Source organism: Hippocampus zosterae, chromosome 2, assembly GCF_025434085.1.
Source record: "Hippocampus zosterae strain Florida chromosome 2, ASM2543408v3, whole genome shotgun sequence".
Taxonomy (NCBI): Eukaryota; Metazoa; Chordata; class Actinopteri; order Syngnathiformes; family Syngnathidae; genus Hippocampus; species Hippocampus zosterae.
In genome coordinates, this window is record NC_067452.1 from 26,535,790 (window position 1) to 26,561,905 (window position 26,116).

The 26,116-nt window shown below is 43.3% G+C and overlaps 1 protein-coding gene across 3 annotated transcripts in view; it reads left to right on the forward strand.

Annotated features, from left to right (window-relative positions):
* Nucleotides 1–2,427: 2,427 nt before the first annotated feature.
* Nucleotides 2,428–26,116, forward strand: part of LOC127595887 (membrane-associated guanylate kinase, WW and PDZ domain-containing protein 3-like) — an 87,965-nt gene continuing 64,276 nt past the window's right edge. For 2 of the 3 annotated variants that reach the window (XM_052057820.1, XM_052057822.1), the window contains exon 1: nucleotides 2,428–3,566. In XM_052057820.1, coding sequence (XP_051913780.1) covers nucleotides 3,260–3,566 — 307 coding nt within the window. In that variant the 5' untranslated portion in view covers nucleotides 2,428–3,259. The remainder of the gene's footprint in view (nucleotides 3,567–26,116) is intronic. The other variant, XM_052057819.1, reaches the window with a different exon arrangement.

Here is a 26,116-nt window from a genome sequence, read left to right on the forward strand (position 1 = left end):
ATATATATATATATATATATATATTCATTCATTCATTCATCTTCCGAGCCGCTTGTTCCTCACTAGGGTCGCGGGGGGCGCCGGAGCCCATCCCAGGTGTCTCCGGGCAGCAGGCGGGGGACACCCCGAATCGGTTGCCAACCAATCGCAGGGCACACAGAGACGAACAACCATTCGCACTCACACTCACACCTAGGGACAATTTAGAGTGTCCAATCAGCCTGCCACGCATGTCTTTGGAATGTAGGAGGAAACCGGAGCACCCGGAGAAAACCCACGCATGCCCGGGGAGAACATGCAAACTCCACACAGGGAGGCCGGGCAGCAGGCGGGGGACACCCCGAATCGGTTGCCAACCAATCGCAGGGCACACAGAGACGAACAACCATTCGCACTCACACTCACACCTAGGGACAATTTAGAGTGTCCAATCAGCCTGCCACTCATGTCTTTGGAATGTAGGAGGAAACCGGAGCACCCGGAGAAAACCCACGCAGGCCCGGGGAGAACATGCAAACTCCACACAGGGAGGCCGGAGCTGGAATCGAACCCGGTACCTCTGCACTGTGAAGCCGACGTGCTAACCACTGGACTACCGGGCCGCCCGCGGGGGGTGCTGGAGCCTATCCCAGTCTTCGGGCAGTAGGCGGGGGACACCCTGAATCGGTTGCTAGCCAATCACAGGGCACACAGAGACGAACAACCATCCACGCTCACACTCACACCTAGGGACAATTTTTGGAGTGTTCAATCAGCCTGCCATGCATGTTTTTGGAATGTGGGAGGAAACCGGAGCACCCGGAGAAAACCCACGCAGGCCCGGGGAGAACATGCAAACTCAACACAGGGAGGCCGGAGCTGGAATCGAACCCGGTACCTCTGCACTGTGAAGCCGACGTGCTAACCACTGGACTACCGGGCCGCCCTTGTTAAATTTAAAGATAGTTTATTTCTGTTGAACCAGTTTGTTAATTTTGTCAATTCATTTTCCACAATTTTCAGGAGTTGTTTCATATTTTTTCCAGAGCAGTAAAAGGTTGTGTCATCGGCGAATAGGACGCATTTGAATTGTTTTGACACACTACAGATATCATTTATATATAAAATGAATAGTTTTGGTCCAATTACAGACTCCTGAATGTAACAATGTGAAACTGTTGAAAGTGTCACTGGAAATGAATAGGGATTATTTTTGTGACTGTTGTCATGGTGAAAATGTTGAATTTTTGGTCACTGGGAATTTGAGGCAAATTGAAAATCACTCTTAATGTGACTTTAATGAGTTGAATGATTTCAATTCCAGATTATGTAAATTCGCAATGTCGAATGTTCCAATGGAATTAATAATCAACATTTGTCTGAACCTAGGCCTGACTGGGAATGAATTGGGGATGTTTGGGCGAAACGTTTTGAATCTCGGGAAAACCGGGAATATCTGGAATAAAATTCCAGTTCACAGGGTGTGAAATTTTGGAATATGTTGAAATTGGAATGATGTAAATTGGATGAATTATATGGAACGTATATAAAAAATGGAGGGAATATAAAATAGGAATACCTGTAGCATTAAGATTGAAGCCCCTCATAACTAGAAAAACAAAACATCGTGCTTCACAAAACAGGTCATAAAAGACAACAAAGATCCAAACTTGCAAAGTCTGAAAGAACTGATTCAGCCCTTTTACTTGAGTCGAAAATAAACAGTAAAATCTCCGAATTGGGCTTAGGGCTAAATTTTTTTTAAATCTAATACTATTCAGTGCCCATTTTGACGAGTATTTAGCCTGAGTATTTCAGATTACACGGAGAATTGTGTGGCTTTTAGACTGCTACAAGTGCACAACAAATCATTCTCTTCAATCTGATTTTGAATGGGGAATACAGTATCTTGCTTTTTCGATTCTGTTGCCTTCATTTTAAATGCTCCCTGGTCTCTCCGTATTGCTGCTGTTTCTGTTTTTTTTTTCGCCTGATAAGACCCCAAGATCAACCAGACTTCAGAGACATTATTGCGTTGATATCTGCAAAGGCTAAATATATTAAAGAAACAAGCCTCTCTTTACAATTTGTACATGGATTGTGGTATCACCTCGTAACCACCAGAGGGAAGGCTAGTACAGGAAAAAAACAAAGAAAATACACTAAATCCACACTGATGTCGTAAAATTGCAAAACATAATGCAAGAATCTATGTTGTACACCGTTGCCATATTTCTCAACGATTATGGGTGAACTTTATATGACCGACTATTTAACCGCAAAATCGCATTGTCTGCGGCATATTGACACACCGTAGTAAATCAACGCCTACTGTCTCTCACAAATGTCACGCCTCCTGCCACTCGTCATTGGTTGAATTAGTTGTGTTTGACTCCCACCGCTGACTACTGATTGGACAGAAGAGACTCAAACCACAAAGCAACACGGAACAAGTTTATGGCGCGGGGGGGGGGGGGGGGGTAGTTATGGAGAGAAGTATAATCGGATCATGTTCAGTCCGTGTCTCCGCGAGTGTTTTGTTTAGCAAAAAAAAATAAAAATACTATGTGCGTATAGAGAAGTCGTGCAATCGCCCAGCTCTATAACTGAATACATAGAAGGGCGTCTGGGCGAGAAAGAGCTGAATTATCCCTCGTTGGAGTGGAGGGACAGGTCTGTTTTTCCGTTTCCAAGGACTGTATTGCTGATGTCACCGCAGAGGAGGAGGGCACCAGACAAGGACAGGTGCGCGGCGTAAAGTTGCCGATCCAGTCTGTTTGGGTCGAGCTGGGAAACGAACAGCTGTTACGGAGATCAGTACGTTGAACTTGTTTTGACTGCAATTCCATGAATTTGTCTGCAAATTTCTGGATTATTTGGAGATACAAACATCGCATTTGAAACGAGGAAGACTACCGGGCACTATTAAAGTCCCTTCTATGTTGTTAGATTGGAGTTTAACCGCAAAAAAGGAAGGCCCTGTTGAGGGGGGCGTGGGGTCGAGACACCCCAGCACCAAAACCGACACTTTCTGTCTCGATGCGACACTGACGCAGTCGGTTGGCCTCGCATCCAAGCGTGCGAAGAGGTGATGCGCGAGTGATCCACGGTGGCGACCGGCCACATTCCATGTGGAACAGACTACTTATCATCGAAGTGGAATACGACGCTTGATTGAATCTGCAATGATTCCCCTGTGCGTCACTGCGTCTTAGCACCACTAACCGCTCTCTCCTTTACGGAAGATCGTGTTCGGGCTGCAGAAAAAGAGCAACCAACAATGTCCAAGACGCTCAAAAAGAAGAAGCACTGGTCTGCTAAAGTCCAGGAGTGCGCCGTGTCGTGGGGGGGATCCGGTGACTTGGTCACGATGGTGGAGGTACGAGGCGGCGCCGAGCAGGGGGAGTTCCCCTACCTCGGCCACATTGCAGGCGAGGCGATGGTCTGTCACGCCGGAAGACTTCCAGGCAGCGGGGACGTGCTGCTGGAGGTCAACGGCACTCCGGTGAGCGGGCTCACCCACCGGGACACGTTGGCTGTCATCCGTCACTTCCGAGAGCCCATCCGGCTGAAGACAGTCAAACCAGGTGGGTGTGTGTGCGCGAACCCGACTCTTCTGCGTTTGTGAGTTTGGAATCATAAGGGTTCGGGTAATTTCCATGTTTTCAGTGTCTGTTTTTGCTGCAGTGGGCTCCTGCGTGTGTTTGCGTGTCCGCGTGCGTATGAGCGAGGTCACATCTGGCTGCTACCGCAACATCCGCTTGCCGCCCTTAGCCTGAACTCATTTTGTAATCTTCTTTTGCATCCACGTACAGCCATTGTTATTGCAATGGTTGTGTCAAGCGGCATAGTTTCTGCCTTGACTTACGAGTTTGATTTCGCTCTATACCACACTCGTCACTCAGTTCTTCATTTAAATGAATTTGAATGACATTAATCCTACAAAATACAAGGTGTTTCTTAAGTCTGAGTCACTTAATATTAATATACATTATATATATATACGTTTTTTATTTGAAGTTTCAGTCACCCAATGACTGACTGACTGACTGATTAACTATCACTGTGTGTTGACGTACTTCTTGCTGCGTGTCATGTTCGCTCACTATGGCGTTTCTTTGGCAACTGCGTGGCTACCCTGTGCCCCACAACAGAGAAAAGACAATGAGCACTGGCAGCAAGACAACACCAGACACACACATTGATGAAATTACTCCGTGCATGAATGATAAGGCCGTTGTATTTCCACAGATTGATTTTGTAAGATCAATGCTTTTTGAAAAAAGTTTTTTTTGTTGCCACATTTGCAATATTGCACAATGGCCATATGTGCTGTGTATCTCTGTTGATGCACTGCAGGAATGTGTAAACGGCTGATTTGTCTGCTCGGTGTTGTATGACCGAGTACTAGCACCATGGCAAATCTAAATCTAAACTAACCCGTTAGGCCGACATTCCATTGGGCCTCAGAGCGTAACCATGGTCACATGTTCTTTTTTTTTTGTATTGACGTGCATGCGTACCTGTTGATAGTGGTTGTTTGAAGGCTCATTAGAGAGAATGGCAAGATTTCCTTGCAATGTAGTTGCAATCTTTGACTGCAATTTTACAAAGCCTGCCACAATAGAGGTTGCCTCAATATGTTTGACATTGACCCAATAAACTATTTCAACACAGCCTGCAATTAAGCATGTTTGGGATTCTAACCACACATCAGTCTTTTTGATTGTTGGAAAGGGTCTTAGGATGGTCGAGGCACTTCATTTGTGGAGAGTTTAAACTTCAAGCATTCAAACACTGTGCGGTCTTGACGCTGAAGTCGGAAGCATCTTTTGTCAAGTGGCTTAAATGCACAGTCATAGACTGTGTAATATTTCATAAGGGAGAACAGTGGAGTCATTTTGTATTCTTACTATGTGTTCACAGTGGATAGTTAATCAGTACTATTACTCCACTTTGACATGTTCATCTGGGCTTCTCTGTTCTCCCGTGGGGCACTAGCGTGTGTTTATATCTCAGTCTCCTTTCTCATGATTAATTCAAGCCTCATCTATCATTTATGGATGCCCGGTGCTAAGATGAGCTGGCTGATGGGAGGATCAAATGATAGCACCCTGGCATAGAGGGAAACATTGTAATGTTGGGAGCTAGGATAAATTGCACAACATCTTTTGCTCATGTACGGGAAAAGTGGAACGTGAGTCTATATGTGACACAAAAAAAAAAGAATTTTATGTCAGTGTGTTGTGTTTTTCCTGGCTTCTGCTAAGGTTCTAGTCTTTATACATGTAGTCTTGAATCGAATTGAATTCCTTATTTGGAACATGAGATGGATTAAAAAAATGTCACTTCGTCTATATTGGGTGTCGGCAACACACGGTTCTCGAGCCGCTTGCGGCTCTTTAGCGCCGCCCGCAGTGGCTCCCTGGAGCTCTTTCATAAATTTTTGAAAATGGAAAAAGATGTGAGGGAAATATATTTTTTTGTTTTAATATGGTTTCTGTCAGAGGACAAACATGACACAAACATTAACATTTTCGGATGCTATAAAAATGTGTCGAATACATATTAAATGTCAACATTTCGTCAACGAATATTTTGTCATAGCCTGCGACACACTTTTGTATTGGCAGGGCAGGTTGTCAGTCAGCGGGGCTGTTAAAAAAAACAAAAGACAGCTGCCTTTCATGTACAATTCATTGAGGGTACTTGCTAAGAATGGGAATCTGGTAAACGGTACACATGAGCTACGATAGTTAGCACGCTGCGGAAGTGCGTCCCATGCCTCGTTCATCTAAGTGGCCGTTATGGCTTTCGCTCATTACGGCATGTGTGTGTAAGTGTGTGCGTATGCGAACGTGTGTGGTAACGGTTTGATCGAGGGAGGTTGGTTGTTCAAAAAGTAGATCTCAAAAAAGTTTGGGCACCCCTCCTCTGCAGGATGAACTGCAGGGGGGGGGGACCCTGGTCTATATCAATCGGCGGAGTGTGTCCCATCACCACATTTTACATTCATTCATCTTCCGTACCGCTTGATCCTCACTAGGGTCGCGGGGGGTGCTGGAGCCCATCCCAGCTCTCTCCGTCTCCGGGCAGTAGGCGGGGGACACCCTGAATCGGTTGCCAGCCAATCGCAGGGCACACATAGACGAACAACCATCCACGCTCACACTCACACCTAGGGACAATTTAGAGTGTTCAATCAGCCTGCCATGCATATTTTTGGAATGTGGGAGGAAACCGGAGCACCCGGAGAAAACCCACGCAGGCCCGGGGAGAACATGCAAACTCCACACAGGGAGGCCGGAGCTGGAATCGAACCCGGTACCTCTGCACTGTGAAGCCGACGTGCTAACCACTGGACTACCGGGCCGTCCTCTATTTTACATTTTACTTTGAATTTTAGATATTTTCTTCTCTTCATACTATAATCGTCAGGAGTATACTGCATAGTTCAGCATGAGTTAAAAAAAAATGAAACCAGATTTCCACTAATTCGTTTTAAATGCCCTACCATTAATCTGGAGATTGTTTTATTATTGTAATGATGGAAAGTGTTTTTTTTCCCCTCACAGGTATAACAATTTACAGTAAATAATTAATGGATTTGGGATATGAGAGGAAACCTGGGTGCCTGCTTAATACCCATGCTAGCACAAGAGAACATGCTAGATCCTCTAAGAATTCCAACGTAGATTCAAACCCTGCCCCTCAGACTGTGAGGCACTTCAAACTCCCTATTCAAGTTTGTTTTTTTATTCAAAATTTAGGTCCCAAATTGCCGCTAACAAGACAATGTGCTTCCCAAGTGTTTTTCTGTGCCAAAACCATGAAGAAACAAAGAGAGACTGAAATGCTTTATGTCATTGCCGCAATTGAATGAAAGTTGTTTTGAACTGGTATCCAAACGCAAGATAATTGAGCTAGCGCAAAGATCAAATGAAGCTGTCTTACCATTTTCATTGATAGGTCTTCAGTCCTTTGAATGCATTGACTTGAACTAGCTGATCAGAGACGGTTGTGAGGGGTTAGCATAAACATTTTGCATAATAAAGATAGGGTTTTTATTTTCGATGTTTTACCTACTTTTGTCATCTTGTAATGAGTGGAAGCTTGGCGACAGCATGAGAGCTTGCTTCTTTTTCCGTAGCATAATTGACCTGCAGACATAAAAGTGGAAAATAGAGAAGTTAACGGAAATGAAAAGCTATGATTCAATACATGGGTGCAGAGGTGGAGAGAGGCCTGTGGCAAGCAGGTAATCTTGACATTTGATTGAACTGAGTTTCATCCCATTTCACTGTCACGCTACTCCGAGGTGGGCCCATCTGTTGTGTTGGTATCGGGCCATGGGACCTCCTGCAGAGACAATAATCAAAACAACATTGCTGCTGCAGTATGTTACCTGTGTAAGATATATATATTGAGTGAAGCGATGCAGAGAGGCACACACAGTATTCCAGAGTTATGAGAAGCACGTACTAGATGAGGGAGAGCATTACTAATCTCCGAACTGGGGGTGATTATGCTGCCATTAATCATGATAATAGGAATGCTGTTCGCTGTGGTAGCCTAAATGGATTGTGCCAACATTTACTGTTACAGCATATACTGTCGTCTGAACTCAGTGTTCCCTGGAACAACCTTGAATGTCAAAGATAAAATAAAAATCGACAGTGGTGGTTTTAGTCACTGTAGTTTTAAAAGGGGCATATAATGAGAGCGAAAAGTTATGTGTGTTTGGCGGTGATGCGGGAGTCCCCCAACACCCTCAATTGCCGAGTAGCCACCAAAAAACATGTTTGCAATTGAAAATTATTTAGCTGCATAACTAAACAAAATGACTTAGGGCTGAACCAAGGCAAAAACAACGGACACAACATCTCTGAGAAAGTAAATACTCAAACCTATCAGTAAATATTTAGGAAACAAAAATACCTCCATTAACTAACAAACAGAAGGAAAAAAAAATCTAAACAAAAATGGCAGTTCACCAGTCAGGAAAACCAATGTCAAGTCAGCAGTCGGCACTTGTTGAAATTAGTAACAAAGTCAAATAAAAATATACTAAAAAACAAACAAACAAAAAAAATACAGAATAAAAATAAATTATGGCTGTCCACATGTTGGCCTGGCATGCAGTACATCCGACCAATGAGATAAGAAGATTAGAACAAGGAAGTTGTCATCGAGCTCTATTAATAACTCATTTTTCACAAATTTTGTAATACTAACGTTTGTGTGTGTTACTACAGCGTTCGTGTGTGCATATTCGTCATTTGAAGTAATATCAGACAATGGAAGCCAATGCTAATTTCCCGTTAGCATGTCAATTTTATATTGACTTAAGCATTAGCACGGATGATGTTTTTACAACGAAGCATGCGTTGTATTTAAATACAATGTGTTTATTTATTTACTTGTGGGATTCTGTGTTTAGTTTTATCGTAAACACTGACATGGGTGTCATGAATCAATTCTTCAAAGCACCTTCATGGAAGACGGAATTCCAACGCATCACAGACTTGCTGCGCCAGTATTGTGATGCATTCACGGCACTTTGACAACATCGGGAACCTGCACACACACCGCCATTGGGCACATTAATAGTTTCTCTTTTTTTCTCGATTATAATGTTTTCAAGATCGAGGGAACCCAAACATGAAGCCACAATTAAATTTCGTTCAATTGCACAGCCCTAAATTTAGCTAGGGCTACACCTATTTGCTGTACATTCACTTCCAGTTGACTGAAAGTATGTATGTCTGATCCCCAGGTATTGTATTGCTGACATGTACTGAATACGTGATCCATGTTGTGTAAATCAAGCATTTGGTTGTGGTCTGCGCCTCAATTGCCCTGTAAAGCAAGCATGGCAGAACTCTCTATTGTTAATAATAAAGATGATAATTGATCATCTAGAACTCCTTCAAACAACAGAGAGTATGCAGAAAAGTGGCTCAGATTGAATGACTGTGTCTTATGTGTTGTGTTGTATTACTGTATTTTGTTATTATGTTGTTATGGCTTCAAGATGGCGCCGCGAGAGTGGCGAAAAGAAAGCAGCATTTAGAACTCTCTGTCATCGTTTGCTGAGGTACTTTTTGATGCTGTAGCACAGCTGGTGTTTTTTTTATTTTATTTTATTTTTGCCAACTCTCAAGGTTAAAAAAAACGATTTTAGGTGTGACAACACCTGCCCACAATATGCTTAACTTTTATTTCACTGCTCTATGACAACAGAGTTTTGGTTCTTAATTTGAAATAACAGTCTCGTGAATTTATTGAATTGAGGATATTTGGTGAAAAATGAAACACAGAACTTTTACCGAGTCGTTTACTTCTTTTGATGATTTTGCGGTAAAATTTGCTAATTGATTTAGACTCACGAGAAATCATTTCTGCCATAGTGTCGACGCACCATATAAATAATGGCATTAATTATCTGATGAGTCACGGAAAGAATGAAAGCTTTGCTTTTTCATTCGAGACTGAATAAACAAAATAGTTTTATGAGCACATAGCCAATCTAATCTACAATTGTCCTTTTGCGAGGAGGTGGCCACAGCTCTGCATCTTATGAATACAAAGTGTGTATTCCTACAATAGTGAGATGTCATGCTTGCTGGAAATTAGTCTCTTGAGTGCTCTCATTAGAATTCATGAGTGTACGGTCAATTTGACCTGTTTTGCTTCTGAGTGTTACGAGGAGGTTATTGATCATGTCCAATCTAATCCGCCAGAGCTTCCAATGCTTTTCATGTGGTCAAGAGCTTGTGTATTTGACTCACACACAGTTTATAAGTTGCATTTATGAAGGGTGACATGAGCTCAAAAGTGATCTGCAAATAAATTGTCTTTCAGCTCTTGAGCACTTTGCGTCATTTCGTGTTAATCAACCAATTGCTGCATTTAGGTGAGTGTGAGGCTTGTGCCTAATTTATTTTCAGACTAGACCTACACATAGTGACATTGTCCCCAGGCTTTGGCGGCAGTAAGCCCCTGGCCACCTCCAGAGAACTTTGAGCAAATTGACACAGGAGGTCACATGTTTATTCGTCACGGTTAAAGTATGCGGTAGGATGTGCTACTTGTGGAACCGTGACATCACCATGCTGCAAACAGTGGAGGATCCTTGGGCCGTCCTTGTCGTCATGGTTGCTTCTGTTAACTTTGTAGGGCTTTAAACCAGGGTTTTCCCGAGCTCAAATTAAGGCAGAGGTGGTACCATCCTGCATGTATTCTGTAAATTCAACAGATTCACTTTCTTTTATAGGAAACATACTTGAAGTTAAGCGTTCCACTAAGAACGTGACTATTATCATCTTAAAGCAATCATTTCTTAAAACCTGCACAGTAGAATGATAGACTCATAGCGTATGTGGTGAGGCCACTTTTGTTTGAAACACTCCTAGATTATTTTGAAGCTGCCTTGAAGCGCTCTGTGGTCCATGTCCACCTGTGCTGCAATAGCATGCTGCCGTGTCCTCTGTAAAAAAAGCTCTTGAAATGATGCAACATTTACAGAATTCATGAATTGTGAATTCATCACATACTTTATTTTTGACAAAGCTGTGTCCTTTAGCCGAATGGAATCCACAAGTGAATAGACACTGACTAAACCAACTGTGTTGCCATAAACACCTTCAGCCGCGATTAAAAACAAAAGTCTTATCAGAATTGTACCATTTAAATCTTTAACAATACAGCCTTAAAATTTAAAAATCACATTGAAATTGCTATTTAACATGATAATTAGAGTGGGGGAAAAAATAATTCCAATGCGGTTCTAAATGGAAGCAATGAAGAAGGAATGTGGTTAAACAGGAGGCAAAGAGGCGCAGCCTGTTGGGTGTTTTGTATTTTTGCAGAAGCCAACCATAAACAAATAAATGGCATGTCGGAATTGAAAGTATTTTCACGTCTTTGTTGCTTACTACTGAAACTAAAGCGTACAAATTGATAAATAGCATCTAATTATTGTATCGTATTTTGATGGAACTAGTGTAGTTGCTTTTCTTAGCAATAGACAGACTTTGCCATTCTGGCGTGTACACGGCGATAGAAGAAAATGTCACTGCATGTGCATCATTTAGAATAAACATTTCAAAATGTCATCGATAAAAATGAATTCAAACCCTGCGTATGGTGTGCAGCAGTGATTTCAAACTACATAGTCAGATTTTGTACATTTCACTTGTGTGCACTAAGGTAGTGTGCAGTTTTATGTAATTTTATAACAGTAGTGTAATTCGATGTTGTTATTACAGATGGCATAAAGTAATAAAGAAATCATGTTTTTCATAACACCAACATTTGTTCAAGAAGAAATGATATGACAACAGTTTTTTTTTTTTTTATTGTTGTTGAAAATGTAATATGTGAATGAAGCTTAGAGCGTGTAGTACAGAACTTTGAAAGTCTGTGGGGAACCTAATCCCATAAATTTTTTAGTACATATATTTCAGTCATGGATTTAGTGCCTGGGCCTTCAGTGGGGACTTGCCCAACTTAATCCGCCTCTTAATAGCACCGCGATCGTGTCACAGTTACACAACAAAGCAATACAATATAAAAATGCCAAATAGCAGTGCATACCTGCATTACATACATCTGGAGCTGTTCAGAATCAATGATTATGAAATAACATGACAAAAACTCAAAAATACATCATACTCAAGAGATATGCTGATTATTAAAGGTATTAATCGCTAACGATGTGTTTTGCTGGTGGGAATTTTCTTGTTTCGACGAACCTGTCAGCGAGCTGGCCCTCTGTGGTGAAAGAATCGGTCTCATTGCTCATGCATATATATGGTGAATAAGTTGGATCGGCCAGCACTGACTGGAAAAAATAAAAATCCAACATTCATATACACATAGCAGTGCAGCCAAGAAAAACAACAGGAAATGAAGAGAATAGACTGTTGGAAATGAATTAATACCATTTCATGAAACAAGTATTAGAATTGAGATTGTAAATGGTCTTTCATAGCTCTTTGCTACTGATAGTTTTTAGGCAGCCGAAAAGGCCTTGCAAGCTATTGATGTTTACAAGCCTTATTTTTCTAAACTTCAAAATGGCTGACATCACAGTGTGATCTGCAGTCGTCTAAAAGCTCTGTCATGAACAATGTGACAATAATCATCACACATGATCAAAACCATCCCAGGAGATTAATTTATGATACACGTCATGCATGAGTCCTCAAAAAATCTAAACTGTCGATTTGAGTGCTTTGTCACGATAGAATCCAAAAGTTCCCTCAAGATGGTCTGGTTCCAAACAGCTCTTGTGGGTTTCATGGCGCAGACGTGCTCTTGACTGCCACGGGGCTTAGCAGAGCTGGACTGGGAAGGGGTCGGCAGCCTCAAAGCCGGCATCAGTCACGGGGATCTTTAGAAGCTGGCTGAGTCGTGCGGCTCACGCTAATTCAACAGTTATGTTTTCAAGCGCCAAAGTGAGCACTTGCGCGTGCACGCACGCACGCACGCACACGCACGCACATACACATACCTTTTAACCTTTATGACCTCTCACAGCAGTCAACCACGAGATGGCTTAATGGGTAGACTTATCACAGCAAGAATAAAAACATCGGCTTGCTGGGAAGCTTGCAAACTGCCTTGTTGTCACACTGTGTTTTGTTTTATTGTGTTTTATTTATTTATTTAATTATGTATGTATTTATTCGCGTGTATGTGTGCATGTTCATTGCTGTCATCGTTATGACGACTCTCTGATATTGTAATGTTGCAGTCAATAATTCCCCCCAGTCGTTCATTGATTCACAGTTGAGTTCATCAAATGTTTTCCTGAGTGTCTTTTGTCTGATTCTAACCTCAAAGTTTCTCTTTGACGTGATGCATGGCCTCAAGTGAAAGACATGATGTTCATATCGCCAACGCTGAAGCAAAATGAAAAGCTGGGCACCAGTTGAGTTGCATGATGCTAAGGGCTTGTCACCAAGGTTTACTGAAAGCTGGCAAGTGATTGCCTGTCTTTGAAATGGTTGGTTTGGCTGCCCCAAATTTCCACTTATAGACCAGCAAATGGTTTAACTTCATGTGTTAGGCAAATGAACAAAGTAACAATTGTTAATTTTTGGACTTCAGTCCATCCCCCTACACAAAAAAACAAAAAACAAAAAAAAAACACTCAGAGTACACAAATACGCAGCCTTAACACAAATCCAACGTGCTCGCAACCGTCTTATTGTCTATGCAGTAGATGTATTCACCATCTTATATGCAATACGTGGTCTTTTTTGATGGGGTTGATTTTTTTTTCTTCTCTCAAAAAAAAACAGCATTGTGATCGTGGAAAAAAGATGTCAATCATTAAGTGTCTCTGCCTCCTGAATTCCTGTAGAAACAAGACTAGAAATGAGACTCTCAATGATCTTCAACACACATGCACATACACACACGAAATTGTCGCCACTTAAAAGCTGCTGCGACTTTCGAGTGATGCATTCGATGACTTATTAACCTCAGCTGTGAGTCACATACGAATGAATGTTTGTCCTTTGTACTGACGTGCTGGCATGCTGCCTTTGTGGCACTTCCAGTTTACAGCTTGTCACGTTTCTTCATCTTGTCACTGAAACCAGAAGCACGCAAACAAAAGGGCAAAAATCAATGACTGCTTATTTTCATCCCTTTCTGCACCATCTTATTAGTGACTTATTGATCTGTAATTATGATGCAACATTACATTTGAGAAACAAAACTTTATGTAAGACCGAAGTTGATTTGTTTTTTCTGAATGTGAGTCGGACACCACAAACAGACTCGCGACAATAGGTCCAAAAATCAAGGCGAAAGAAATAGATACACGGGATAGTGTTGTTGATGCAGTGCAAATATGCTGCCAGAAGGTTTGACTATATTTGCATCCTTGATGTGAGAGGAAATTTGCAACCCAACAGAGTACTGATATAAAAATGTTTTGATGGTATTGATCTTTCATTTGTATAGTGCTACTTCACCGACAAGGCACTTGAAGCGCCTTACACCGACTTCTCATTCACCTACTCGTGACGCAGCATCAGGAACAACTCAAGGTTCAGAATCTTAAGGGCCGGAAGGGAAATGAACCCCTCACCTCTCGGTTGGGAGACGACCACACTACCACTGATCCAGAATTCACCCAATAATGTAACTGGCCACGGATTCTTGAACCTATTTCTTATTAAGATATTCACTTAAAGGATCTAATTAGCTCACATTGATTCAAAATTTTAATATCAGAAATGTTTGTCAATCATCTTTGTTTTTTTTCTCAGACAAGCTGCGATAACATTTATTTTCAGAAAAGTGCACCGACAAAGTGCAAACAGATATCGCTGGTCCCAAGGAGTCAGGAGAAACAATGCATAACCAAAAGCACTTGCAAAAGGCAGGGTACTAGGGAAGACCAAGAATAAACAAATGAAATGCTAAGAAGCCAATAACACAAAGCCAAAGATCAAGAGCAAAATAAAAATACTTGCAAACTAGAATCTATGTCATAACGAGAGGGACCAACACTTGAGGCACTACAGCAAGCAAGGTCAATAATCCGACAAGAAACTCGGCAGCTTGGCAGTCCTGAAATACTTGGCGAGGCTTGATGGGGGGAATGCATAACAGGTGAACCTGCTGGAGGGAAACGCCCTTCAGTCCAGCTGGAGCTGAAACATAATCAAAACAGACAGAACATAACATGTTCAGCATCGACCGGATGTCTGAAGCCACTTGTCACGTTGCTTTTTACACTATATGATGTAAAAGAAATGTATTGAATTTTTCCCTGTAATCAAGGAATTTTAGTCAAATGCTCATCCTTGCTACTGGCTATAGCTGTAAGAATTTACCTTAATTTCTGGAAAACATTGCAGCGTGCACTTGAGGCTTTGCAGATGCTCGGTGCTTCGTTAGTTCTAGCCATCTGTTTGTTTAACCCACTTTATTGTCCATTTTATCGCATTGCTGCAGCAAGCGCTGTTGCTCCCGCATGAAAATTTATGGCCAGCTTTGTCTCAAGTAAATTGCAACGCGATACTAACATCAGGAGTCTTGACACGATCGAGAAGTCAGCACTGCAGTCTTGGCCTGACGCTGCATGAAGCCAGTCCCTTGCTTGCTCCGAGTCAACAGAGTCAGGTTTTCACCTTCATTTTTAAGATAAGATAAGATATCCTTTATTTGTCCCACCCTGGGAAAATTTACAGCCTCAAGCAGCAAGAATGTAGGTAGAAAGAAGAAAGAAAAAAAAACAACAAATACCGTTCAATCAAGTGCAATATAAACACAAAATGGATAAATCGCAGTGCTATTTACAATTGTCTTTCACATCATTTAATTATTATTATTATTGTTATTTTTATTCAGCAGCCTGACAGCAGTCGGTAAGAACGAGTGTCTGTATCTCTCCTTTCATTTTGCAGCTTTATCAACATTTGATCCACTTTGCATATACTGTACTTACAATGTTGACTCTGAAAATACCCTCAAGGTCTGTGGAGACTCCTCCAATGATCCATCTTGGTTGCAAATGTCATCTTCAGCCACATGTTAATAGACGGTGACAGGTTGCCAAAGAAGTGTCACTTCTCCTTCAGTCATAACTCCTTCCATCCTTCTTTTTTGGTTACGTATGTTCCTCTCCCTTTATGTCTCTCTGGATGTGATTAGGGGTGAAATGGAGCAGGTTTCAGTCCCTTCTGTTGTGTGACTTTCATTGCTTGAAAAGAAAAAGGGTCGTTTCCAGCGCGCACATAAACATCATAAAGACACCTTTTATGAAGAATTAATGTGAGCGATCACATAAAGGGACCGGGTTCACCTCTTCACTCGACTGCTTTTCCTCGCTATGCTCGTAAAACCCGCCACACTTGTTTGTTGGTTTCGGGGGAGTTTCTAGGTAGGATTGCATTACCAGTTTGAGAGACGTTTGTTGTTGTACTTCCAGCTGACTTATAGATCTGTCTTTTTGACCCCCCCCCCCCCCCCCCAATGCTGTCTTGGACACCATAATGGATGAAAATATGGAGCTGTGGTGCCCAGCTATTAGCTGCTATCGATTTACGCCTGTTGGGATATTTTCTTTCTGCCATTTAAACTTTGAAGAGCAAGGCTTGTGCCGGGTTTAAAGTAAGGCCAAAAGCACTGAGATCATTTCAGGTATACTGAGCATTATCGGCAAGTGCCTATAAGAGGAAAGGTTTTTGGGGCATGCTTGGAACAAAAAAGATGAGACACTCACCGGGTGTGTGTAAGCGTGTGCACACTTGTATTGAAGAATAGAGGAGGAAGACGCTGCATTGAGACCAATTAGCCGATTCCTTGATCCCGCGCCCTACAGGGGCAAAGAGAGCCCCGCCGATGCAGCACTGCGGCATCGTGCACACGAGCTGGCTGCAGCGCGAGAGAAAATTTCACACTGTCAAATGACACAACCACAATGCCCCCACTTTAGTTGTGGGTAAGGATTTGTCAGGTTTCTCCTTCTATTGCTTTGATCACATTAACACCGAGTTCATTTCCTCATTTTCTCCATTCCACGAATGACAGTGAGCTGAGCTGTCCGTCTTCTCAAACGCTATGCGCTATGCTATTCACTGACTATAAATCTTTACTGCCACTTACTTGTAAAGTTGTGCCCATCAATGCGTGATCATAAATCTAACTATTCATATGGATGAAGAACATATTTATAGGCTGCCTTCTTCCACAGTGAATGGATTTCATGACTTAATTGTATGATTCATTTTCAATGTCTGAATATGAGTCATTGTGGTCAGTCCATTACTGGGTGAAAGCTTTCCTAAACCTGTACCAGGTTACCTTGTCCTTCGTCTTTTACATGCGGGAGGGATGCTTGCAGTTGAGATCTGTAGTTCCTTCGGCTTCTTGGGCATGTGTTGAACAGCCAGGGCGCAGTGTTGTTATCAACCACCGCCATGCCCCAGTTGGAAGATGGTAAAGTGGTCAGGATATTATAATGTGATCGGCCAGTCCTTGTCCCGAGCCGCTGTCGTTTATCCTTGTGAAACTATAAAATAGACTCATGTTGGCTCTCGTTTCCTTTTTTTTGTCTTTCTCAACTTCTTAAGCCAATCACTGGTTTCCATTCTGTACTTCACTTTGGCCAACCTTTTCCCTTTATTCTAGAAATATGCCAAACCCAGTTTCTCTATTTGTTGTCATGGGGGGAAATGAATAAATATATACAGTATATATATATATATATATATATATATATATATATATATATATATATATATATATATATATATATATATATATATATATATATAAATAAAAAATAAATAAAAATATAATAAAATTAATAATTATATATATAATTATTCATTTTAATTTTATTATATTTTTATTTATTTTATTATTTAGTTATATTTTATTATAATTAATTTATAATTTTATTATTATAAATATATTTTTTTAATGCAGTTGACTGTACTTATGCTGAGTTTAGTGTAATAATCTGTTCCATAACTCTGACAGGACACGTTTGTTGAATAGTTTGAGCTACATGCAGATTTTTGGGGTAATTTGGAGAATTTATTGACACATATATGCTCTGACTTTGCCATTGTCTACAAAATAAAACAGAAGTTGGATGTTTCTTAGGTTCTCTTTTTACAGGTAAGAAACATCCAATGTTGATTCATAAAAATATTGCATTTACCATATTGGAAGTACAGCCCTTTTATACACTACCCCAATTTTGGGGGGAATCAGCAGTATTTGGACAATTAACTCACAAGAAATGAATTGGCCAAACGTGGAGTTGTTAAGTTTGCATTTGGCAAATAGAGTTACAGTATTCTGTATAAAATGGTTATACTTTTACCAAGTAGGAATACTTGGTAAAATCAATTATACAGTATTCAAGTCAACGCAATTGTTTCATTCAAATTCATTGTTCATCTCAAAGCAAAATAGATCAAAACAAAATCCAAATAATTCTGGACCTGATTGTATACACTGTATTCTCTGCAGCACGGGATTTTTCTCTTTCCACTGGATGAGCATTTTGAGAAAAGTTACATATTCATGGGAGATAACAATGGTTGCTGTCCTTTGCTGAGCTGACGAGGAGGAGCGAAAGAGGCGGATTAGGAGGGCAGGATAACTGAACTAAACCCTCTGTCTCGCTGCAAGGAGATGAGCCGCTCCGTGTGTTAGTCAAAAGGAGTAAATGAAGTCATCAATACCGCCACTGAATTATGGCCAATTGAAGATAACGAGGTGTCAGAAATGTCACAACAATCATTTGTTGATTAATGTCACACTTTGCAGTCCATTTCCTACACAGCACATAGTCATTAAGATAGAGACTCTGGTGCTGCTTGTAACGGTGTTCATTCCAGAACATTGTTTTTATTTTTAACCTGGGTTTGATTGCACCCAAGGGTTCGGTGAATCAATCTCAGGGGTTCAGTGAAGGTCAAGACACGTGCTCTGCATGACCATCGTTGGCTGCCATACCATTTGTTTCAACATTTTGCGACCTTATGACTTTGCATACAAATAAAGAAAAGCAAGACCTTGTTACAAAAATCATCAGTGCCTCTCGCCAAGGTGAAGCCATGCATTTCTGAACTTGTCTCAGTAAGACAAAACAAAAAAGCGCATTGATCGTTTTGTTGTTTTTATTCTTTGAACACTATGAAATTGTGTACGTCTGCTGCATGTTTCATTTTGTGAATGGGGGTCATTCCATGCCAAATCAATCAGTGGGTTGAACAAAGAGGATTTTGATTAATAATAATACTTGCTGCACTTGTTGAAAGTGATGGCGCAACACTAAATATCAAATTGTAGGTCAATAGGAGCAGGGGTGTTGAGAGCTAAGGCCCACCGAATTTTATTATGTTCTGCTGTTAACTTTGTTCAGATAAATGACCGGTCGACTCACTGCAACCTTTTCAATAATATTATATTTTGCAAACTTACCCGATTAAACACGTCCTGATAGAGACGTGGTGTGCAAGTAAAGGAGTTCCCTGTCTTTGACGAGCGAGCACCAATGTTAGCCATATTCGACACTTGGCATCACATTTAATTCAAAATCAGGCAAGTAAAATGTACAGTAATCCCTCGTTTATCGCGGTTAATGGGGACCTAAACCACCCGCGATAAACGAAAATCTGCGAAGTAGCGTCCAATTACCATAAACAGGTAAAAAAAAAATACAGTACATATATTTTTTTAAAGTCTGCAAACGGTCCGCGAGAAGCTGCAAAACGACAGCGAATCACATAGAGCAACATATACAGTACTGTACTCCATGTATATGTAAAAATATATAATTATTATTATTTTTTAAAATATGTTTGAAAAAATCAGCGCTGCACTGAACCCGCGATAAACGAACCGCGAAGTAGCGAGGGATCACTGTATACGCGCGTGTTGCAGCAGCTTGGGCTTGAGTCAAGTGCTGGCGTGCCTGGCTGAGCCTCGTCTCGGGGTTCAGAGGAAGAACAGGAGAGTGTTTTGCTAAACTCTGCTGGAACCCAGCTGAGGCATTATGATCCCCCCCCCCCCACACACACACACGGTCAGACTTTTTGTACTTTGTAGTTCACTGAGCACAGTGCCAAGTTAAGTGAACTATGGAATCGTGTGTGTGTGTGAGGAAAGGGTGCAGACACGCACTTGTGTGTATTTGTTGGGATTTCCCGCTCCTCCAAGCAGCCTTGTGTCCGCCAGTTTCAAAATGACCCCTCCCCCCCTCCATGTCAAGCGAAGCGTTCACGGAGTGTGTACGCTCTCTGCTCCATGTCTGTTTCTGTCTTATCTCACTGCTTCATTTGCCTGTTGCCTTTCGGCCAGTAAAGCCCAGAGATGGAGGGCACTTTGACTCTATCGCACCGTAACAGGTGTGTGTGTGTGTGTGTGCGTGTGTGTGTGTGTGCGTGTGTGTGTGTGTGTGCGTGCGTGCGTGCGCGCATGTGTGCGCGTGTGTGTGATCAGATCTGCTGTTTTGCTGCTTTGCTTAATCATCCATCCATGTGTGGATGTTTAAAAGGGACAGCTGCAAGGAGGAATAAAAAGCTCAAGATTCCAAGTGTTTTATTCCCTACCAAATTTTTTCCCTCACATGCAGGCCTCTGTCAGTCCAATTTTCAAGGCCTTTTTTCCATGCATGCCTCAGTGCTGCGTCACACTCCCTGTTGTCTGCCTGCTGACTCTCTGAAGGGTAAAAGCACAAAGCTGTTAGTTTTGAAATATTACAGTCTTGGTGTTTAATTACGATCCCAACTGCCGGTCCGTTGAGGTCTGCTGTTTGTACTTTGTCATTACTCATTTCTCTTTCTGATTTGAATTTTAATCGATTATGTGTGCCAAATTTTTTTGTTTCTGCAATTGTTTGTCTTTTCCATTGCCAGATTTCTGTTGATTTGGAATGATGTACAGTCTTTATTATGGGTGTAAGTGGACTAAACTCAATGTTAGATGTGACATCAAGAACACGAAACATACCTGCTCTTTTGTTTTAGATCCTATTTTCAGGCAAAACATGCCCTCAGGATGTCACCTGTTTTTATTTACCATGGCCATCTGCTTCTCCTCTTTCTGTCTGTCAGCACCTCCCCTCAAGCTCATTGAAGATGTACACAAGGCCCGGAGAATTACATCGTGCATTCTCTCCTTGTGACTGTCGCAGACTAGTCAATGTTGTCGAGGTGCCAGATGTGCTCTCTCTGAGTGAATTGTGGAACAAAGGTTTAAGCGTAATCTGTAATCCAAATTTGTCGAGTGAAAATCTACGAGGAGAAGCGTCATGAATGCACCTGAGTTCATTAGTCTAAAGCAGGAGTGGCCAAAGTTTTTGCCTTGGGGGCCACATTGATTTCCAAATGTGACAGGTGGGCCGGGTCAGCACAAGATACAGTACATATAAAAAACTGCATATAGTGGCAGTCCATACCAAACAGCACCAGAACAAAAGCATTAAAGTATTAACATACTTTTTTTTTAATGAGAACAGTGAAACAACTATGGTATTCTGTATGTCCTGTATGAACGTCCAAGTATGTTAACAACATACAAACACACATACACATGTTAACAACATACACAAGCAACAAAGTGCAACAATATATTGCCCAAAACTGCACCGTGCAGTACAGGTATATGACAAAATATAACAAAGTTCGGACTATTTGCGAGAAAACGAGACGAGTAAAAGATCTGGTGGCTTTCTTTCCACTCACTCACTGTCTCGAACTTGACCTCCGCTCGATCACCACACAAGACAGCATTGCTCAGCTGATGTCGTGCAACAAACTTTTGAAGACAGCCACGGGAAGCTTCGAAGTCTTCGATGCCCATAGTTAGCGTTATGGAACTCGCTTTCTCTCTTATTAGCGATCCAGTTTGCGGAAAGATAACAGTCAAGCCTTTCCAGGAAACGTTTATTTACCCGACTGTCCGTCGAGCCGCAAGCAATTTACTCTGAGCATGGAAATAGCCAGAATCGGACTGAGCAAGAATCGCTTACTCGTTTTTCAAAGTCTCGTAGATTTGAGTCTTTCAGACTCCAAGCGTCTCCTGAATATTTTGTACTTTGTAACCCGCTTCGTTTAATCAGATACACTTCACTTTCTCTTCCACGGCCATTACTGTTCCTCTTCGTTTATATGCCATGATCTACAGGACGTAAACATTTTTGCAATTCCAGTAAAACTAACTGCAATAGAGAGTCACTTGCATGTCGCCGTTTTGGATCCAATGATAGCCGCACGGACACACTTATTCCGTCGTATCGAGCGGCAGTTGCTTGAGTTGGCGCTACTGCAAGCTTCCGTATGGCCTCAGGGTTTCGGAACTTCTGTTGTTATGAATTGATCGTTAATGTATAATAGTAGTAGAAAGTTTAATGTATACGTGTTTTTTTTTAAACCGGGTTCGGGAATATCCGTTTGACAGAGGTCCTCAGGTGGTTTTCTCCCTCTATCTCTCTACCTCTCTCGTCTCCCCCTCCCTCCCTGTGCTCTGCAACTTCAAGTAACTGCGCCACCTGGCATTAAAATGCTTGTCATTACGTAAGTCCAAATTAAATGAATGCAACATTTACACCGAACCTTAATTGTGTACCAACCTTCGGTGGGCCGAATTAAAAAGCAACGGGTCGGATCCGGCCCGCGGGCCGTAGTTTGCCTACTTCCAGTCTAAAGTAAACACATAAATTTGTATGCTGAGCATTTTGACATCCACGCTGCCTTCCCCCTGCCCCCAAGCAGCGTTCATCTATACCAGAACTCCTCTGTTAATGACAACAAAACTCAATGTTTTTATTCATAAATCCCCCAGCACGCTTAAATATTGCTAAATGAGTTAGAGTGTATTGTTTTCGAGTTGAACATTCTGAAGAATTTGGAAATGCTCCACAAATACAGTATGTTCTACTTTAAATTTGCAATCATTCACCAAACCCTCCATGGGTCTTCATACCCCCCAAAATATTTCTTGTAGTCAAGCTGCTGCATGATCACTTTATGTAACTGTGTATCGATTTTCGTGGTTGGAGCATTTACTTGGGCCGCTTCCGCTGGCAAACCTCTGCACGGATTGATTGTTACTTTTCAGCTTCTTACTCACGTTATGTTGAGCACAGTGTAACAGTGAGTGGGACTGGGCAATGAGAATTCTGATGATCGCATGCCATGATTGTCGGAGCTGTGTGATCCAAGTCGACAGAAAAAGAAAAACTTGCTTTTCTTCGTATGATCATGGTTTCAGTATGTGTTTCTCAGTGACCACTCCTCACTTAAAGTTTACGCTTTACTCTAAGGCAGCTTATCACAAAAATTTATTTACCCACGTACTCCCTTTTAACTCCCTACTCACGGATAAAGTGTTTTTACCTTTGTCAAGCTCAGCTACAAAAGTTCAAGTGCAGTCGGTAGCGCCCTTGGTGACGGAAAGAACAAAAGCCTCTGCCAAATGATTCATTTTAATCATTGTAAAATTATTGTTGTTGTTTTGTGGTTATCCGTGGAAACAGTGGTTACATTTGCAAGTCACTCGGAAGGATTTCAAAGAGTGTAAGCGTGTGTGTGTGTGTGTGTGTGTGTGTGTGTGTGTGTGTGTGTGTGTGTGTGTGTGTGTGTGTGTGTGTGTGCGCGTGCGCTCATTCTGAACGTAACAAAGCCACTCTTGATTTTCTCTGTTTTTCAAGTGTATTTTAACGAGCAGATTCTCATTTGCAAGCCACTCTTTGATGACAGTAAAATGCAAATACAGTGCTAATGAAAGAACCGCATTGTCACGTCGCGTGCTCGCCAGCAGGTGGCGGGTTCTCCCGCCACCTGTTCGGCACACCTGCCCGTTATTTCGGGCTGATTACGTGCCTTTATTAGGCGACTCCGGCAGTCATCTCACTGCCGGAGAATTCCTTACCGTGCCATTGCTCTCGATTTTGCTATTCTCGTCGTTCGACTATTTCTCGCTGCCCTATTGCCTTACGGCCTCAATCATTCGCGTACTTCTTATAGTGATCAGATTGTTATCTCGGTTGTTCCTCGCCCTTTATCGTTTCGCGAGCGTTTTCAGTTGTCTTCCTTATTTTTTCCTGGTCCTTATTTGACCAGCGTTTTCTGTTACCGTTTTCCCTGTTCGGGCTCCTTTTGTTCTTTATTAAAAACCCCTTTGTTCTCACAAGATCTTTTCGTTGTCTGCTTCTCCGGGGATCCACCTCTTTTTTTCTGTTGTGCACGAGGCGATTCCTCATCGCCTCGGGCTCAACGTGACAGAATTCTCCGGCCACCATGGATCCCGCAGACGCCGAAAAGATCTTGTCCGCTCTTGCTCGACAAGAGCGGCAAATGAGTCAGCACCGCCAAGCCCTTACGGAACTCAACGGCGCGGTCTCCATGCTGGCTCATCGGTTCGATGATCTCGAACCTCGCCTTATTCGGGTGGAGGAACGAAGACCACCTTCCGGGCTTCGTCCTACCACCCCGGAGGCTCCCTCCTCGTACCCTACTATGTCGAGGGAGCCCTCGCTTCCACACCCCCCTCGCTACGGGGGTGAACACGGGCAGTGTGGACACTTCCTCCACAATTGCTCGCTAATATTTGACCAACAGCCGTCCGCCTACGCTACTGACGCCGCCAAGGTGGCCTATATCATGAGTCTCTTGACAGGTCCGGCGGCATCGTGGGCAATCGCGACCAGCGACGCAAAGCCGAATCTCCGCACCTCCTATTCTGACTTCGTGGCAGCCTTCCGTCGGGTGTTCCACCATCCCGTGCGGGGCAGAGAGGCGGAGGGGCGGCTGCTCGCCCTGCAGCAGGGCAGGCGTTCGGTCGCTGATTACTCCATCGAGTTCCGGATCCTGGCCGCGCAGAGCGGGTACGACGATCGGGCCCTGTGTGGACTGTTTCGCCGGGGTCTCAACACTCAGCTCAAGGACGAGCTGGCTACTCGCGATCACAGCACGGACTTGGAGGAGCTGATCGACCTCTCCCTCCTTATGGACAATCGCCTGAGGGAACGGGGTCGGGAGCGAGGAGGTGATCGGTACCCGTCTCGACGTCTCCCGTACCGTGAGGAATATCGGGGGCACGGCGAGCACTCCCGGGGCCGGGAGACAGCATCCGCGGAGGAGCCGATGCAGTTGGGCGGCAAAGACGGTGGCGCGGAGGAAGGAAGGCGCCGTCGCCGGGACCATGCTACACCTGACGGCGCACAACCACCCTCCCGCGCCACAACCAGCTATCCGGGATCGTCTTTCCACGCTCCTCCCGATTACTGTGAGTCACGACCTCGCGCGTCACCCTCCGAGTCTAGGCGAGTCGATAAGCGACCAGGACACCCTAATAGACTCGAGCTCGAGGCGGAGGTATTCGGCGAGTCCCGGTCAAGACGGGTTCGGGCCCTGGTGGATTCGGGAGCAGATGATTGTTTAATGGACACTAATCTCGCGTCCGAACTGGGGTGCTTTTTAGAGGAGTTGGTCGTGGCGAAGCGGGTGCGTGATCTGGATGGGCGCCTCCTGGCGGTGGTAACGCATCGAACGGAGCCGTTAAAGCTTTCACTATCCGGTAATCATATTGAGCATCGTCGTTTTTATGTTATGCGGTCCCGGAACGCCCCGATCATCCTCGGTTTACCCTGGCTCCAGACGCATAACCCGGTTATCTCATGGGCGCGCCCCGCTATCGATAGCTGGAGCCCTTATTGTTACCAGCACTGCCTGCAGTCAGCCGTCGGGAGGCACGAACGCGTCACGCCCCCCGAGGAGATCTGCCTTGACGGAGTGCCGGAGTGCTATCGGGACCTTGGGGAGGTCTTTAGCGAGGATCGCGCGCGCTCCTTGCCCCCACACCGCCCCTACGATTGCGCGATAGACCTGCAGGCGGGCGCTCCGTTGCCAACCTCGCGTCTGTATCAGGTATCCCATCCCGAGCGTGAGGCGTTAACGGAGTATATTAACAGCTCGCTCGCTGCAGGTCTCATCAGACCATCACGCTCACCGTTAGGGGCGGGTTTCTTCTTTGTAGGGAAGAAGGATAAGTCCCTACGACCCTGCGTAGACTATCGTGGACTAAATGAAATTACAATTAAAAATAGATACCCGCTACCCTTGTTGGACTCCGCCTTCGCCCCATTGCAATCAGCCACCATATTCTCAAAATTAGACTTACGCAGCGCGTACCACTTGGTTCGCATCCGAGAGGGCGACGAGTGGAAAACCGCGTTTAAGACCCCCCTGGGCCATTTCGAATATCTCGTCATGCCTTTTGGCCTCACAAACGCACCTGCCGTCTTCCAAAACCTCATTAATGACGTGCTCCGGGACATGATCAACATCTTCTGTTTTGTTTATCTTGACGACATTTTAATTTTTTCTCGTTCTCTGCATGAGCACCAGCAACATGTTCGGCTGGTGCTACAACGTTTGCTCGAGAACCGGCTCTTCGTCAAGGCAGAAAAGTGTGAGTTCCATGTTCCCGTCATCTCCTTCCTGGGGTTCATTATAGAACAGGGCAAGCTACGGGCGGACCCCATTAAGACGCGTGCGGTCACTAACTGGCCGGTCCCGTCCAACCGCAAGGAACTGCAGCGTTTCTTGGGGTTCGCCAATTTCTATAGACGCTTTATCCGGGGCTACAG